This window comes from Papio anubis, chromosome 17 (assembly GCF_008728515.1).
Source record: "Papio anubis isolate 15944 chromosome 17, Panubis1.0, whole genome shotgun sequence".
Lineage (NCBI taxonomy): Eukaryota > Metazoa > Chordata > Mammalia > Primates > Cercopithecidae > Papio > Papio anubis.
In genome coordinates this window covers 51,023,509-51,040,258 of record NC_044992.1, presented here as the reverse complement: position 1 = coordinate 51,040,258, position 16,750 = coordinate 51,023,509, and the positions used below count along the sequence as shown (strand labels likewise).

Sequence of the window (16,750 nt, the reverse complement as noted above, 5' to 3'; positions counted from 1 at the left end):
CGATTGGTCGGAGAGGTCCGCGAAGGCCCCGCCCATCTCCCCGCCCCCGTCCCCGTCCGCCGGTACTTTGGACGGCGGCGTGGCGCCCCTCCTCCCCTCCCGGTCCCCGCCCCCTGGAGCAAATGCTGCCGAGCTGCGGCCGCGGGGCAGATGCACGCGCTCGGGCCCTTCTAGCAGGCGCGAGCAGTCGCTGGGCGCGCGAAAGCGAAAGAAGGAAGAGGAAGGGAGGGGGAGGGCGGGGTGTTGGGGAGGGGCGGGAGGAGGAAGAGGAGGAGGTTGGAGCGCGCTCGCGCTTGGCCTCGCGCCCGCGCGGAGGGAGGGGGAGAGGGGCGCGCGCGCGCACGTTCGCGTTCTCGCTCGCTCCATCCATCCATCCTCCGGTCGCGGCACACGCGCGCGCGCTCCGGGCTCGCGCCGCACCCCCCGCCCGGGAGAGGCGGGCTGGAGTGGGGGGCGGGGGGAGGGGCGCGCGGACGGCGCGCGGACTGCGCGCGGGCGGGGTGAGGTGAGGAGGAGGAGGCGGCGACGGGACAAGAAGGGAGGGGAAGGGGCCATGGCCGCCCGGTGAGGCGGCGAGGCGGGGGGGCGGCCCGACCCCCCGGCCCCGGGCCCTGGGCCCCGGGGAGAGGCGAGGACGGACCGACGGACATGGGGCTCCGGAGCAGCCGCCGCCGCCGCCGCCGCCGGAGGACGCGGCCCTGAGAGGCCGCCGGGCCCCGGCGCGGCCCCCCGGGCGGGGTGAGTACGGGACGGAGACGGGGACGGGGGAGGGGCCTGCGGGGGGCGGGGGGCGGGGCCCGAGGCGGGGCTTGGGCCCCCTCCCCCCAGGTCTGGGTCAGCGCCCCTTCCCCTCCCCCCGGGCCGACGCGGAAACGCCCGGCTTCCCCCAGCTTCCCGGCCGGGCCGGGGCCCCCAGCTCTCCCCCGTCTGGGTCCCCCTTGGGCGGGGCAGGGCCGGCCGGGGAGGGGGCGCGGGGCCTTTGTTAGGGAGCCAGGCCCCAGCCCCCGGGACAATAGAGACACCCTCCCGGACTCCTCTCCCCGGCCGGCCGGGGCTGCTGGCGGGCGGGGAAGGAGAGGGGCCGGGACGCGTCCCACTCTGTCCACTCTCTGGGGGTCGGTCTGTCCCGGCCCGGTGCCGGCCCCGGCGGCTCGGCTCTCCTCCCCCCAGTCGGTATGATGCAGCAGCAGTGCCGCAGGGACGGGGGAAGAGCCGAGGCCCGGCCTCCTACCCTTCCCAGTGCCCCCGGCTCATTCGTCAGTCCCCACCCCACTCTAGGCCGGCGGCTCCTGAAACTCGTACCCACCGTTCCGAGGGGCCCTGGGCTGTGGGTGCTGTGTCTGAATCCTTGGGTGGGGGTTCCTGGACTTTGGGGCTCTTGGAGAGACTTCCGGGCTGGTCCTGAGGGAGGGCGGGTGGTTATTTAAAGGAAGAACAGGTAAGGGGAGTGCCCGCTCCTGGCGTGCCACCCCACCGGGCCCCCCCCCCCCCCCCGCCCCGCCGCTCCTGCTCATGGTGGCTAGAAATGTCCCTTAGCTCTAGGCTCCTGTGAGCTCTGCTTCCCTCGTGGAGTGGCAGGCTGATTTCAAGGGAAGGCAGAGTGGGGTGAAGGTTGTAGGGTCCTAGGGCCATTTCTACTTCTGGTAGCAGTACCCCCCCAAGTGGACATCCTGGCTGAAAGCAGAGGTGACTCTGAGGAGAGTCTTTAGGGAAGGCGGGGGGGTGTATTTAGGAGTCTGTGCAGTTCTTTGCCACACCCTGTGGGTTTGCTTTGAGGCCTTGGAGTTCCTTCTCCTCCCCCTGCTGCATTGCACCATGGGTATCAAAGAGGGGTTTGAGTTTTGGGGACCTAGGGTGAGCTGCTGCCTCCTATAGACCCAGACTCTGATTGGCAGTGGAGTCCAGGGCCTGAGCTCAGGCCTGGGAAAGACTAGGCCCCCTTTAGGTTTCAGGCCCTGAAGGACCATCCAGACTTAGTGAGCCTGGGCCTTGGGGAGGGAGAGACCCTGATGCCAGGACTGAGCTCTGGGCAGCGAGGTGGGAGGGAAGGTGGCCGCCTTCAGAGGTGCCTTGGACTCACAACAACACCCCCACCCCCGTGTGTGCAGCCGTGTTGCCGCCCGCTGTGCTATGAGCAGTCAGAGCGCCGTCTCCACAAGAGTTTACAAATGAAAATGGAGGAAATGTCTTTGTCTGGCCTGGATAACAGCAAACTAGAGGTGAGGGCTCCCCCACGTGTGCCTCCAGTTCTTTCTCTTGATGTCTCTACGTCGCTATATCTGGCATCCACACCAAAGAGGAATTTGGGTAGTCAGCCTTGTTCCTTAAAGGGAATAGCCAGCTGAAAAGGCCAAGGATCCAGGAAGAAGAAAGAACACAAAGTCAAGATGGGGAAAATGGCAAAGAAAGCGTGATTTTTGGCTGGGGCCAGTTGGCAGCAGATTTGGTTGGTGAGAGTCCAGGGGGCTGTGACTCTTGTGACCGTAGATGTTCTCCCCTGGGGCCCAGGCCATCGCTCAGGAGATATATGCGGACCTGGTCGAGGATTCTTGTTTGGGATTCTGCTTTGAGGTACACCGGGCTGTCAAGTGTGGCTACTTCTTCCTGGACGACACGGACCCTGATAGCATGAAGGATTTTGGTGAGCTTCAGGGTGAAGGAGCAGCAGTCCAGCCCTTCCCTGGGACTGTTTGGAGTTTCCTTCTCTGGAAACTGTGCTAGATGTAGCATCTGGAGCTCCTGTGAGCCGGGGGAGGGATTGAAGAGGCCGTGGGACCCCAGGTGGGAACAAGAGGAGAGGGTCCCCTGCCCACCCTGATCGCCAGCCTCTCCTGTCCCCAGAGATCGTGGACCAGCCGGGGTTGGACATCTTTGGACAGGTTTTCAACCAGTGGAAGAGCAAGGAGTGTGTTTGCCCCAATTGCAGTCGCAGCATTGCCGCCTCCCGCTTTGCTCCCCATCTGGAGAAGTGCCTGGGAATGGGTCGGAACAGCAGCCGAATCGCCAACCGCCGGTGAGGAAACCAGAGCTGCCCATTCTCTGCAGCCTGTGCCATGGTGTAGTACCCTGGGGGCATTAGGAGGGTACAGAGAGTGGTTTTTACTTGGCCCCAGATACCCCACGTGCCTCTGAAGTTGGGGGCAGAGTGGGGTGACCCCGTTGACCTTTTCTCTTCCCTCCCTTTGGCAGGATTGCCAATAGCAACAATATGAATAAGTCTGAGAGTGACCAAGAGGATAATGATGACATCAATGACAACGACTGGTCTTATGGCTCGGAAAAGAAAGGTGCTTGGGGATCTGGGGAAACTTGGGGAGCATTGGGATGAGGTGGGAAGCAGAAATTGGGTATAAAGTGGTCACAAGTTGTTGTCTTGAATGATGAAGAGAGAGTATAGTTGTGCGGTTTCCTTTTTCTTTTTTTTTTTTGAGACGGAATCTCGCTCTGTTGCCCAGGATGGGGTGCAGTGGCGCAATCTTGGCTCACTGCAACCTCCATCTCCCGGGTTCAAGTGATTCTCCTGTCTCAGCCTCCTGAGTAGCCAGGATTACAGGTGTGCGCTACCACGGCGAGCTAATTTTTTTGTTTTTAGTAGAGATGGGGTTACACCATATTGGCCAGGATGGTCTTAATCTCCTGACCTCATGATCCGCCCGCCCGGGCCTCCCAAAGTGCTGGGATTATAGGCATGAGCCACTGCGCCCAGCCTATTGTACAGTTTTCTTGAGATGCTTTTAGATTGAGAACTTAACAGAAACCCTGCTCTTTATGCTTTTGTTCCCCCTCAGCCAAGAAGAGGAAATCAGACAAGGTGAGAGCCGGGGCAAGCATTGGGGAATTAATGGGCAAAGGACAGATACCCTCCCCTTTGGGCAGGGAGTCCTCAAGTGTCTTGACTCAAGGCTGAGGTCACTGAGGGCTTGAGGGTGTCTGTGGTGGGCGGGTGGGGGGTGGGAATGGAGGGCGGGGGAGGGCACATGGGTAGACAGGCCTCCTACTGGGGAGGAAGAGTAGGAATTTGAGGATGCTGCTTTGTCAAATCTTTTTTCCTTCCCTGGGTTCTCGGCTCCCCCTTATGGTTACCCTTTCCCCAAAGCTATGGTATCTCCCATTCCAGAACCCCAATTCCCCTCGAAGATCCAAGTCTTTAAAACACAAAAATGGTAAGTGGGGCCGGAGCAATGGGAATGCTTCTAGCTACGTCTTCTGGGACTCATTGCTGGGGGGTGGAGGTGGGGCCTGGGGATAGGGGAATTGAGGGAGGGCCTGTGATCCTTCTGTCACCCCCACTTCCTCTCTGGTTATTTTCAGGGTTCTCTGTCTGTACCTCTGCATCAAACACCCTTCCCCTTCTTTTTTCTTCTTCAGGGGAACTTAGCAATTCGGATCCTTTTAAGGTGAGTATGGGCCGCCCCTCGCGCTTGCTCTCATTGTCCTGGTTGTGAGGTGGTAGGGATTTGGACAAGTAGGGATCAGAATGCTGACAGCCAGAGGCACTGATGAGCTATTTGGATCTTATATATTTATGTTCTTTCTGAGTCCTGCCCCTTATCCATAGGCAGGTGGGATGAGAGAAATCACTTGGAAAACGGCAGGGTTGTCCTAAAGCCTCTCGCTTAGAAAGGCACCAGAGGGACTGATTCTCGCTTCCCCCCCGCCCCTGTCTCTTCTCTGCCCCATCTCTAACCTGTACCTCTGGTTCTCCTGCAGTATAACAATTCAACTGGGATCAGCTATGAGACCCTGGGGCCAGAGGAGCTTCGCAGCCTGCTCACCACGGTGAGGGGTACCGGCAAGGGAGAAGGCCCTTGGGAGTGGGCTGGAGCCATAGGCAGTGGTCAAGGCCCGGGAGGAAGCTGGTGACATAGCAGTCAGGGCCATATTGTTCTCTCTTTCTGGAATTAGGTTTCCTGGCCCATAGTGTCCTGGGACTGTCTGCTCTGGACACCTTGGGGCCATCTCTGCTTGTGCTTTCTAGCATTTATACAGAAGGGAACATCTAGCATCTAGAGTAGGTTCCCTCCATCCCTCCTTTCAGCTTGTATTCCTCTTCCAGCAATGTGGGGTGATTTCTGAACACACCAAGAAGATGTGCACAAGGTGAGCACAGAACCTAGAAAGGGGGCCAGGGGCCTCCTGCACACTCACCATGGGCATGGGTCGGACTTGAGCAATGGGGCTTCCGCCCTTCCCCTTCCCTCCTCTAATGATCAGGCCTTCGGCCACAGTCTGGGGACGAATCTGCACTCATCCCTTCCCTGTCTGTGCCTGTGGCTCCTGCCTTGCCGAGGGGAGGGGCTTTACCTGAGTTCCTCAGACCCCTCCCTGCCTTGCCTCACCACCAGGTCCCTACGCTGCCCACAGCACACAGATGAGCAGAGGCGAACCGTGCGGATTTATTTCCTCGGGCCCTCGGCGTAAGTGGCCCTACAGGAGAGGTGGGGGGTTATGACCAGTTAGGGCGATGATCGCTATCTCTAAAGCCCTTCTTTGGCTCATCCCCTTTCTAGCGTCCTTCCAGAGGTCGAGAGCTCCCTGGATAATGACAGCTTTGACATGACTGACAGCCAGGCCCTGATCAGCCGGCTTCAGTGGGATGGCTCCTCTGACCTCTCACCCTCTGATTCAGGCTCCTCCAAGACGAGTGAAAATCAGGGATGGGGTCTAGGTACGTGATACAGTTGGGCCCCAGGGGCTGTGCCCGAAGCCGTGGGAGTGCCACCTCTCCTGCCACAACCCTACTCTCATTCTTTGTGTCTCTTCCTCTACAGGTACCAACAGCTCTGAATCACGGAAAACCAAGAAAAAGAAATCCCATCTGAGCCTGGTAGGGACTGCCTCCGGCCTAGGTTCCAACAAGAAGAAGAAGCCAAAGCCACCGGCACCCCCGACGCCCAGCATCTATGATGACATCAACTGACTTGGGTGCAAGGGATAGCCTTTGGCTGAGCAGAGCCCTCTCTCCTGACCCCCACCCAGGTGGCATAGCCTGGCAAATGGACGGCTGCTGGGGGTTGGGGCTTGGGAAGCTTGGTGGGCCAGGCAGGCAGAGGATCCGATTATGCGCCCCTGGGGGGTGTCAAAGTCCTCTGCAATGGAGCACGACTCCTCAGCGTGCAGGACTCAGACCTGGACATTATGCCTTGGACATAAGTTTGGTGGGGAGGCGGTTTTCCTATTTATTCTGTGAGTTACTGGATGTCCAGCTAGGCCAGGGGCCTGACCTGGGCGCTGTGCCAGGGCACTGCCTGCCCCCCACCCCAGGAACTGGACTAAGCCCTGCTGAGGGGCAATGTGGCGACCCGGGAGGCTGTGGGTTGGAAGCTGAGCCTGGAGGGGGCCTGCCTTGGCCGCCCTCAGCAATGTGAATGGGTCCGGTGCTTGGAGCTGAGGGGCAAGGCTGGGCATGTCCTGTCTGTGTGCAGAATCCTATCAAATGCCCCCAGTCCCAGGGGTAGGCAGGCACAGAGTGCTGTCTGCTGAGGTGGGCGTCCAGAACTGCCGCCACCTTCCCTGCCCCTCACAGGGGCAGCCCTTTCCCCTCAGTCCCCATGGGCCTCCTTGGCAGCAGGAGCTGTCCTTTTGTTGTTGGGTGCCAGGAAAGGGCCTCCAGCCTCTACAGCTTCAAGGAATGGGAAAGGGAGGGTAGGAAGAGGGAGAAGTGTCAGAATTCCTCCCCCCATCTCTCCTCCCTGACCCAGGGCTGGTGAGGAGTGGGGCCCCAAGGTGAGAGGGAACGGTGCTGCTTTATTTGAAATGTTTTCTTACCTCATTCCCTGCCCCAGGAAGGGACCCAGCCTCACCCTCCTGGGGTGGCCCCGTGTTCCTCCTGCCCATCCTGCCCCACTGCCCTACCGGGGCAGCCCAGGTTCCCAACTGCTGCTTCCACCCCCTTCACCTTGACCGGCTTCAGTTTCTCTCGGCGCTCCTGCCTCCAAAGCCTGCCCTGTTTCCCTTCCTTAGCGCTTTTAAGTTATTTATTCTGTACTTGTGGTTTGGGGCTCTGAGGAAAATCCTAATCTCGTGCCTCTCCCCCTTTGCTAGGAGTCGGGTGGGAAGAGAGGGTGGCCTCTGTGCTCCGGGTTGTCAGTGGAGGGGAAGGGGTGTCATTGCCCCTCTCTGGGACTGTCATGCCAGTGTGCCCACCTGCCTGGTCTACATCCTGAAGAGATGTACCGTCCCCCCTCCATGCGGGCACCACCACTCCCAGGAGCCAAGCTGGAGGACCGCGACCTGGGCTGGGAGCAGAGCCGACTGACACGGGTGGAGGTGACCCTGAGCCAAGTTCTCTGGCACTTCCTGGACATGTCCCCTGCCCTCTTCCCAAGAGGAGCCATCCCACATTTGGGTAGCTAGTACCCAGGACTGGTTGGACTGATCGGGTTAGGGACCCTAGAGGGTTAAGGGAACAACAGAGATGGGGCTGCAATGCCCTGTCTGGAACTCCGCTCTCCCCCTGGGGTGGTTCTGATTGTGGCTCATGCCTGGTTGCAAATTGGTTTTTAACCCACAAATTGTGATTATTTTTTAAAAAGCCAAACATTTTGGCAGGAGTTAGAATACATCCTGGGGCCTGGGCTCCTCCGTTCTTGGCCCTCCGTAGCCTTCTCCCTCTGAGGGGAGGCCGGAGGGAGAGGAGGATCTCAGCAGGCCTCCAGCCGCTTCCAGATGCAGTCTGGGGAGTGGGCTGAAGGTGAAGGGAGGAAGGCTGTGGGCCACTCTCCCTTCTGAGAGGCAGCTGCAGCTCAGGCCCTAATACACTCTTTGCCCTGTGGCTTCTCCCTTTTTCCCCCTTCTGGTTGGAGGAGGGAGAAGTGGGAAGTAGTTTGGGAACTGGTTTGTCCACATAAACTTCCCCATTGTTCCTTGGCCCGCCCTCAGGGCAGAGCCCCCTGCCCAGGCTGGGTAAGAGATGGGCTTGGTCCAGCAGGGACCCTGAGGGAACAAACCCTTTTCCTTCTGGGGAGAGAGTGCCCCCCTACCATGTAGTTGAACAGGGGCTAGGAGCTCCCCACTCCCCTCCCTTTAACAGCAGGCTGTGTGGGTTTCAATTCCCATCCTTCCCACCCCGGCTAGGTGTCGTCCGCCCTGTATCCTATCATGTGTCTGAGTGTGTGTGGGGGGGGTTCTGTACTAATTTCCATGGCCGGTGGCTTTTCCTTCCATGCATCACTCCCCCCCGCATGCCCAGGGGCCACCCGCCTGGCATTACCGCATGCTGGGGTCATTGGGGGAGGGGGGTGGGGCTCACGCTGTCCTGTGGTCTTGAGATTTTTATTTTTGCATATGTAATCCATTCTGTACAGGTAGCTAACTTTGTAAACGCTGTGTATTCCCTCTGCCCCCATGGCTGCTGGTGTAAATAAACTGCATCTCCCGTTGGTAGCCCCGGCCTACCTACCCTCATTACCATGTTGCTGGGGGCAGCGCAGTCATTCTCTGTCACAGAAAGAGGCTCCAGGACCACAAAAGGGAACTTTATTCAGTCACAGACACTGACCCTCCAATAGCCCCAGAAGCAGGAGCCTAGGGCCCAGCGATCCATACCCAGTCCTTGGAATTGGGAAGGGTAGGACGCTGGCCAAGGGCCAGTGCTGTCTCTTGCTTACAGCCTGAGGCCTACGGGAGCAGCAGCTGTGGCCTGGCCGCTCCCAATGCTGGGGGCTTGGCTTGGTGTCCTGTCCCCTTCCTGACTGAGCTCTATGAAGGACTCTTAAAAAAATAAAATAAAATGCAAGCAAAGTGCTTTGAAAGAAGGGAGGACACCCTATTCCTGCTAAGGGGTAGAGGGAGAAGGTGAAGGTGGCTAGGTGCCCATAAGAGAAGGCTGGCACAATCTTCATTCCCTCCTGTGTGATTTCAGTCTCAAAAGGTATTTGGCTGAGAAATGGAAGGATACTCCAGGATTCCTATGGAGGTGTGCTGGGGCCATGCTGAGCTGCCCAGGCAGGCAGCCCTGGGTGCTGGGGGCAGACATGCAGGACACTGGGAAGAGCCAGGACCACAGGTGGGAGGGAATCTCAGAGCCCAGGCTCCCCACTGAGCTTGGCCAGCAGCTTTGAACTCCTTCAGGAGGACCCTAAAAGTGAAGGAAGATGACATCCTCATTTCTACCTGAGTTGTGCTTGCACAGAAGGGACGTCTGTACTCCTGTGGACGAGAAGAGGAGGCCCCGCACCTGCCTCCTGTGTCCTATGGAGGAGATTTCCATCACATCCTTTCCACCCCTCCCTCCCAGGCCCTTGGGCCCAGCTCTGGCCAGGAAAAGGGGGGAGGCCGTAAAGGAGGAAGACCATGCCTTTCATTTTCTTCCTATGTCCTTATCGTCCATACATCCCAAATACTAGGAAGCTGAAGAAGACGGTGACTCCCACCAGGGAGACAGTGGCAGGTGCTGTGAAGAATTGGCGGTAATTGATTCGGAAGTACCAGACCACACCCAATAGCACCACAAAGACAGGCACCATGAGGCTGCCCACATTGACACCAAGGCTGGGTGGCTCAGTGGCTGAGGGGGCCAAGGAGGCTGAGGGGCCTGTAACAGCTGACCCTGGGGGTGAGCGGTGGCAGTGAATCACACAGTTGTCAGTAATGTTCAGAGAACGCAGTGTGCAGGCTGGGTCCTGTAGCAGGCGGCCCTGGTAGATCAGTTTCATGTGGCTTTCTTGTCCAGGGAAGTATTTGCTGTAAGGATGAAAGACATGGAAGGAAAGACAGAGGGTGAGGAATGAGAAAGCAAACAGGCCTGGACCAACAAAGGGGAGTGGGGAAAAATTAGAGGGTGGATTTTTTTTTTCCCTCATCTTAATTTTTTTTTTATTTTAATTTTTATTTATTTATTTTTATTTTTATTTTTTTATTTTATTTATTTATTTATTATTTATTTTTTGAGACGGAGTCTTGCTCTGTCGCCCAGGCTGGAGTGCAGTGGCCGGATCTCAGCTCACTGCAAGCTCCGCCTCCCGGGTTCACGCCATTCTCCTGCCTCAGCCTCCCAAGTAGCTGGGACTACAGGCGCCCGCCACCTCGCCCGGCTAGTTTTTTGTATTTTTTTAGTAGAGACGGGGTTTCACCGTGTTAGCCAGGCTAGTCTCGATCTCCTGACCTCGTGATCCGCCCGTCTCGGCCTCCCAAAGTGCTGGGATTACAGGCTTAAGCCACCGCGCCCGGCCTATTTTTATTTTTTTTTTGAGACGGAGTCTCGCTCTGTTGCCAGGCTGGAGTGCAGGGGCGTGATCTTGGCTCACTACAACCTCCGCCTCCTGGGTTCAAGCAATTCTCCTGCCTCAGCCTCCCAAGTAGCTGGGATTACAGGAATGCGCCACCGCGCCCAGCTAATTTTTGTTTTGTTTTTTTTTTTAGTAGAGATGGGGTTTCACCATTTTGGCCAGGATGGTCTTGATGTCTTGACCTTGTGATCTGCCCAAAGTGCTGGGATTACAGGCGTGAGCCACCGTGCCCGGCCTCCTTCATCTTTATCCTTAACTAATGAAGAGTGTATTTGTTTTGTTTTGTTTTTTTGAGACTGAGTCTCACTCTGTCACCCAGGCTGGTGTGCAATGGCGCAATCTCAGCTCACTACAACCTCTGCCTCCCAGGTTCAAGCAATTCTCCTGCCTTAGCCTCCTGAGTAGCTGGGATTACAGGTGTGTGCCACCACGCCCAGCTTATTTTTTTACTATTAGTAGAGATGGGGTTTCACCATATTGGTCAGGCTGGTCTCAAACTCCTGACCTTGTGATGCACCCACCTTGGCCTCCCAAAGTGCTGGGAGCCACCGCGCCCGGCCTGAGGGGTGTATTTCTAAGAAAGTATCTACGTGCCCTTAGTAGGGGCTGGATCTTATACTTTCCTGCAGCTCCTACGTCTGCACCAGCCTCCTTAGAGGCAACCAAGGGCTGGGGGATGAGCACAAGCAGCTTCCCACTTCCCAGGCCACTCACCTCTTCAGGGCACCCACGGTATCCTCTGGCCTAGCCACAGCCAGCTCCTCGGTATCATTGAGGAATTTGAGCCGTACAGTGATGAGGCCAGGGCTGGGAGGGAGGCAGGTGCTATCCTCAGATCTCAGGGGGGCCTCTGGACTGCTGCTGTCTGCACCTGCTTGTCTTTTGGGCAGGCCTTGGATGTCAAGGAGATGCTCAAGGCTGGGTTCAATACCACCCCCAGCTCCAGCTTCCCCTGTGGAGTCTCCCCGACCTTCACCAGCCTCTTCAGCCTTCTCATCATTACCCTCTGATGGATGGGGGAGTTCAGTTGGCTCGGGGTTGCCTTGGCCTGCCACCAGGTGGTCCACATGCCCCAGGTGGAGGACGGATGTGTCACCTGCTGACACAATGGCGCCCAGGAGCTGGTTGCTACCGCTGTCTGCCACGTAGGTAGAGAGCCAAGCTAGGACCAAGGCTAGAATCAGCACCACCACACCTGCCACCACCATCACCTCATTACCCACACCCTCAATGAGGGTGACATCAGAGAGCTCCATGGCCTGGCTGCCGGCAGGGTCCACGCTGCAGGAACAAAGGGGGACAGCATCAGCAGAGCCTGAGGGGTTGCAACCAGGTCTCTAGTTTGTTTAGGTTCTAACTGACCCAGCCCTGAAAAAAAAAAAGGAGTTCAGTGTTCTGTAGAAGGGGGCACAAACCTTCCTAATTCTGGCACCCCAACGTAAAGCTAAAGACCTATCGTACCCTTTGCCTCTATTGTGAAACTCTTGCTTTCAGGTCCTGTGACCTTCCTCTCTCACACTCCAACTTCCCAATGAGCGTGGATCAGCAGGAAAAGCCCACAGCCTTGCTGCTGCTGCTGCTACTGTTGTTGCTTTTTTGGCGAATGAGGAAAAACCTTTGCTGAGGCCTGAGTTTCTCTAGGATTTCTATCACTTGGTCAAGCAAATATGTCTCCTAAGCAGCCTCCAAAGTGGCTTCAGAGAGACCCAAAAGTCTGGAATATTTTACTGCGGGGCCCGCTTAGAGGCACTGTTTAGCCATCCCTGCCGGATTGTCTCATTTCAGCCTATTTCATTCCTGGTCACATATCCAGGCTGCCAGATGTCAAGAGTCAAAGAAAACTGACCTACCATCAAAAGCAGAGTCAGACAACCTCAAACGGGCAACTCTGTAGGGGTCACGAGCAGACACTATGCAGCAGACATTATATGCCACCTCTGAAACTTCTGGCAAGCCCCGGGGGAGCAACATGGGACAGACACCAGAAGCACCACCCTCCTGGGGTCACCATGGGCCCACTCCTGCAATGACCACTCCCCATGTGGAAGTGATTTGAAAAAGATTCCATAACAACTCTCACAATCCATATCTCAGTCTCTCTTCTTTCACTGTGAAGGTTCTGCTGCTGCAGTTTCTTAGAAAGGCAGGAAGGGTCCCTGTGCTTGATCCCTGGAGTACCTACTATGTCCTTTGGAGAATCTGCTGCTTTCACAGCTGTCCCTGGGCAAATCCAGTCTGGTGATTATCATTATCAGACTATTCTCACAGCACCTATAAAACTTCATTATACTTATCTACCTCTCCATCTCTCTATTAGACTCCTGGTAGACAAGGATAGTATGTATTTCTCTTGGTACTGAAGTGTCCAATATAATGCCCCAGTAGTTGCTCAAAGAATATCTGTGGAACACATCAACATCCTTATTTAATATACTGGCCCTGGAGTTAGAAAACCAACAACTAATTATAACCCCAGTCTCGCGTCTTACTAGCTATATCACCTCAGACAACTTTCTCAGAGCCTCAGCTTTCTCATCAGTAAAATGGGGTTAAAAACAGTACCTACCTCATGAGGTTGTTTTGAAGATGACGTGAAATCATCGAAGCAAAATACTTAGCACAGTGCCTGGCACAGTGCAAACTGCAATTGCTCAATAAATGGTAGCAATTATTTATCACACCCACAACTAATCCCTGATGGCAAGAAGGTTAATGTCATTAACCATGATTTACAGAAAAGGAAACTGCGGCGAAGAAAGACGAAAACGGCTGGCACAGACACAGGGAACTCTCGTGGGGAGGGGCCCAGCAGGACCCCAGGTGTCCGGCCTGAGAGGTCTTTACTCTGTCCCTCAGCCTGTGATCTACCCTGTCCGTACCGTGACCGCACGGTGAGGAGGGGTCCCGCACCCTTTTTCTGAGGCGAAGGTTTCGCGTTTGGATGGTCCTATTCCCGCGGCGTTGGACTGGGGTCCATGGGCCCACCTGAACCGAAGGGCTGCCTGGCCCCGGCCTCCGTGATAAGCCCAGCTCTCCCGGCCCGTGAGGGGTAGGGTCGGCTAAGGGGGTCACAAACCGTCCACACCCCTCAAACTTCGGGGCGGGGCTAGGGAACTGGGGGCGGGGCTTGAGGACGCGGGGAGTCATGGGAAATTAAAGGGGGATTTGACCAGCACTGTGCCTGGATGGGGAAGTCCTCACCTGAAAAGGCCAGACTAAATGTTTTGACCTCGCCAGGACGGCCCCTGGACTCGTCTTTCCGCAGGGGTCGGGAAAAGGGCTGGCAATCTGCGATTCTGTTCAGGGTCCGGTCTCTTCCGGCTTCTCCCGGAAGCTGTTATGCCAGGGACAGGAAGTCCCGCCTCCGCGCCTTGCACTGATGACGCAAAGCTACGTAAGGCGGGCTGACGTAAAAGGTATTCTTTAAATAAAAGGGACAGGTTTCTCAGCGGAAGGAGGGGCGGAGTCATTGTTGGCGGGATTGCGGTCCTCCCAGAGCGGGGCCACGCCTGGTGGGCGGGGACTTAGACAATCCGTGTGAGAGGCTGGGCCAGGGGGAGGAGTTAGCGGGGAGGTACTTGGGGAAAGGGGTGTGGCTTCGCGTCTGTGTAAGGTTGCCCGGGCTGGCGCCGCTGGGCAGAGCCGGTGCGACGTTTCCCTTTCCAGCCTTGTTCTTCGGTCCTTGCTGTCTGCCTCCCGGGCTGATTGGATTTGTTACTGCTTTGCAGCGCGCACCGAACTACAGGTTAGCGGGATTAGTAAGAACTCAGCTCTGGGCCATTCGGGAAGACAGATAAGGAGACGAGTTAGTCAACATCCAGTGCTTGAAGAGTGCGGCCCCAGGTAGCGTGGGACCCCGAGAAAGAAGGCGGGAAAGCATTTCAAAGAAGGCACAGATTCAGCGCAGGCTTAGGGCACAAAAAAGGGGAAAAGTCCAGCTTTCAAGAACTTATTCGGATTTTTGCAATTAAAATTTTTTCTTTTTTCTTTTTTGAGACGGAGTTCCGCTCTTGTTGCCCAGGCTGGAGTGCGATGGCGCGATCTCGGCGCACTGCAACCACCGCCCCCCGGGTTCAAGCGATTAGTACTGCCTCAGCCTGCCGAGTAGCTGGGGTTATACGCATGGGCCACCACGCCCCGATAATTTTGTATTTTTAGTAGAGACGGGGTTTCTTCCTGTTGGTCAGGCTGGTCTCGAACTCCTTACCTCAGGTGATCCGCCCCCATCTCGGCCTCCCAAAGTGCTGGGACAGGCGTGAGCCACCGCGCTCGGCCGCAATTAAAATTTTTTCCCACCGCTTTGGGAGACAGAGATGGGAGGATCGCTTGCTTGAGCCCAGGAATTCGAGGCTGCAGTGAGCTATGATCTGAGCCACTGCACTCCACCCAACAGCGAGGCCTTGTCTCAAAAAAAAAAAAAAAAAGCGCTGGAGTTTGAGGGTTTTGGAGAACTAATGATTAAAGGATAAATAATGCATGCAGGGGCAAACATAAGCAAAAAGCTTGGTGGTTTGTAACAACTGAACACTGGCAGAAGTAACACTTAGATCAAGAAATAGATAATTAGGCCCAGCGCGGTGGCTTACACCTGTAATCCCAGCACTTTAGGAGGCCAAGGCAGGCAGATCACAAGGTCAGGAGTTCAAGACCAGCCTAGGCAACATGGTGAAATCTCTACAAAAATACAAAAATTAGCCGGGCGTGGTGGCGCACGCTTGTAATCCTAGCTACTCAGAAGCCTGAGGCAGGAGAATGGCTTGAACCTGGGAGGCGGAGGTTGCAGTGAGCTGAGATGGAGCCACTGCACTCCAGCCTAGGTGACAGAGCGAGACTGTTTCAGGGAAAAAAAAAAAAAAAAGAAAGAAATAGATAATTACCCCAGAACCTCCCCCTTCATACATTCTTCTAGCCATTAACCTCCAAAGAGTAGTCACTGTTCTGATGTCTGTCACCAGACATTAGTTTTTCTTGTTTTTGTACTTGCTATAAATGGAATCCAACTGTGTATTCTCTTCAGTGTCTAGCTTCTTTTTTGTAAGTCCTTTCTTTTTTTTTTTTTTTTTTTTTTTTTTTGAGATGGAGTTCACCGGCTCTGGCCGCCCAGGCTGGAGTGCAGTGGCACAATCTCGGCTCACTGCAAGCTCCGTCTCGAGGTTCCGCCATTCTCACTCAGCCTCCCGAGTAGCTGGGACTGACCGCCACCATGCCCAGCTAATTTTTTTAGTATTTTAGTAGAGGCGGGGGACTACCATGTTAGCCAGGATGGTGTTAGCCAGAATGGTCTCGATCTCCTGATCTAAGTGATCCGCCATCTTAACCTCCCAAAGTGCTGGGATTACAGGTGTGAGCCACCGCGCCCGGCCTGTAAGTCCTTTCATTGTGGTAAAACAAACATAGCTGCTGGGCCCAGCGGCTCACGCCTGTAATCTCAGCAATTTGGGAGGCCGAGATGGGCGGATCACGAGGTCAAGAGATCGAGACCATCCTGGCTAACACGGTGAAACCCCGTCTCTACTAAAAATACAAAAAATAAGCCAGGCGTGGTGGTGGGCGCCTGTAGTCCCAGCTACTTGGGAGGTTGAGGCAGGAGAATGGCGTGAACCCGGGAGGCAGAACTTGCAGTGAGCTGAGATCGTGCCACTGCATTCCAGCCTGGGCGACAGAGTGACTCCATCTCAATAAATAAATAAATAAGTAAATAAATAAATAAATAAACAAACATAGCTAGGCACGGTGGCATGCACCTGTAGTCCCAGCTACTCTGAAGGCTGACTCAGCAGGGTCACTTGAGCCCAGGAGTTAAAGGCCAGCCTGGGCAACACAGGGAGACCTCTATCTCTAAAGATAAATATATACATATACATAATATAAAATGTACCATTTTAACTATTTTTAAGTTTACAATTCAGTGGCATTAAGTGCATTCACAAAGCCGGGCACAGTGGCTCATACTTGTAATCCCAGCACCTTGGGAGGCCGAGGCAGGAGGATCCCTTGAGCCAGGAGTTCAAGACCAGACTGGGCAATATGGTGAGACCCACATCTCTAAAAAAAAAAGTAATTAACTGGGCATGGTGGCGTGTGCCTGTAGTCCCAGCGACTCAGGAGGCTGAAGTGGGATGATTGACCCTAGGAGGTTAAGGCTGCAGTGAGCCATAAGCCAGCTATTCAGGAGGCTGAGGTGGGAGGATTGCTTGACCCTAGGGTCAAGATTGCAGAGAGCTGTGATCGTGGCACTATGCTCCAGCCTGGGAGACGGAGTGAGACTCCATCTCAAAATAAAAAAAAAAGTAAAGGAAAATAGCTGAGCATGGTGGCTCAAGACTGTAATTCCAACACTTTGGGAGGCTGAGGTGGGAGGATCACTTGAGCCCAGGAGTTTGAAACCAGAATAGGCAACATTGCGAGACGCTGTCTCTACAAAAAATTTAAAAATTAGCCAGGCCTGGTGGTGTGTGCCTGTAGCCCCAGCTACTTGGGAGGCTGAGGTGGAAGGATCATTGGAGCATAGGAGGTCAAGG

At 55.6% G+C, this 16,750-nt stretch overlaps 2 protein-coding genes across 27 annotated transcripts; one reads left to right on the top strand and one right to left on the bottom strand.

Annotated features, from left to right (window-relative positions):
* The first annotated feature begins 537 nt into the window (after positions 1–537).
* ATXN7L3 (ataxin 7 like 3) lies at positions 538–8,385 on the top strand. 13 transcript variants are annotated; one of them, XM_009190791.2, is made up of 13 exons: positions 538–738; positions 2,109–2,219; positions 2,509–2,641; positions 2,842–3,013; positions 3,190–3,287; positions 3,789–3,811; positions 4,097–4,163; positions 4,312–4,397; positions 4,711–4,779; positions 5,057–5,100; positions 5,346–5,417; positions 5,511–5,668; positions 5,772–8,385. In XM_009190791.2, the coding sequence occupies exons 2-13, from the start codon at positions 2,169–2,171 to the stop codon at positions 5,918–5,920; spliced, it is 1,122 nt and encodes a 373-aa protein (XP_009189055.1). In that variant the 5' UTR covers positions 538–738; positions 2,109–2,168; the 3' UTR covers positions 5,921–8,385. The 13 variants fall into 13 exon arrangements, with proteins under 13 accessions (XP_009189055.1, XP_009189053.1, XP_009189056.1 ...); XM_009190789.4 differs by having other exon boundaries at positions 614–738; positions 2,488–2,641; XM_009190792.2 differs by lacking the exon at positions 538–738 and adding an exon at positions 850–1,173.
* A 71-nt stretch (positions 8,386–8,456) lies between these two features.
* TMUB2 (transmembrane and ubiquitin like domain containing 2) lies at positions 8,457–13,826 on the bottom strand. Of its 14 annotated transcripts, XM_017950800.3 has the most exons (5): positions 12,796–13,385; positions 12,528–12,629; positions 10,944–11,510; positions 9,299–9,684; positions 8,457–9,079 (listed from the first exon to the last, which is right to left on the bottom strand). In XM_017950800.3, the coding sequence occupies exons 1-4, from the start codon at positions 12,828–12,830 to the stop codon at positions 9,321–9,323; spliced, it is 1,068 nt and encodes a 355-aa protein (XP_017806289.2). In that variant the 5' UTR covers positions 12,831–13,385; the 3' UTR covers positions 8,457–9,079; positions 9,299–9,320. The 14 variants fall into 14 exon arrangements, with proteins under 14 accessions (XP_017806289.2, XP_009189040.2, XP_021784967.2 ...); XM_009190776.4 differs by lacking the exon at positions 12,796–13,385 and adding an exon at positions 13,431–13,826 and having other exon boundaries at positions 8,457–9,684; XM_021929275.2 differs by lacking the exons at positions 12,528–12,629; positions 12,796–13,385 and adding an exon at positions 13,431–13,826.
* Positions 13,827–16,750: the final 2,924 nt, after the last annotated feature.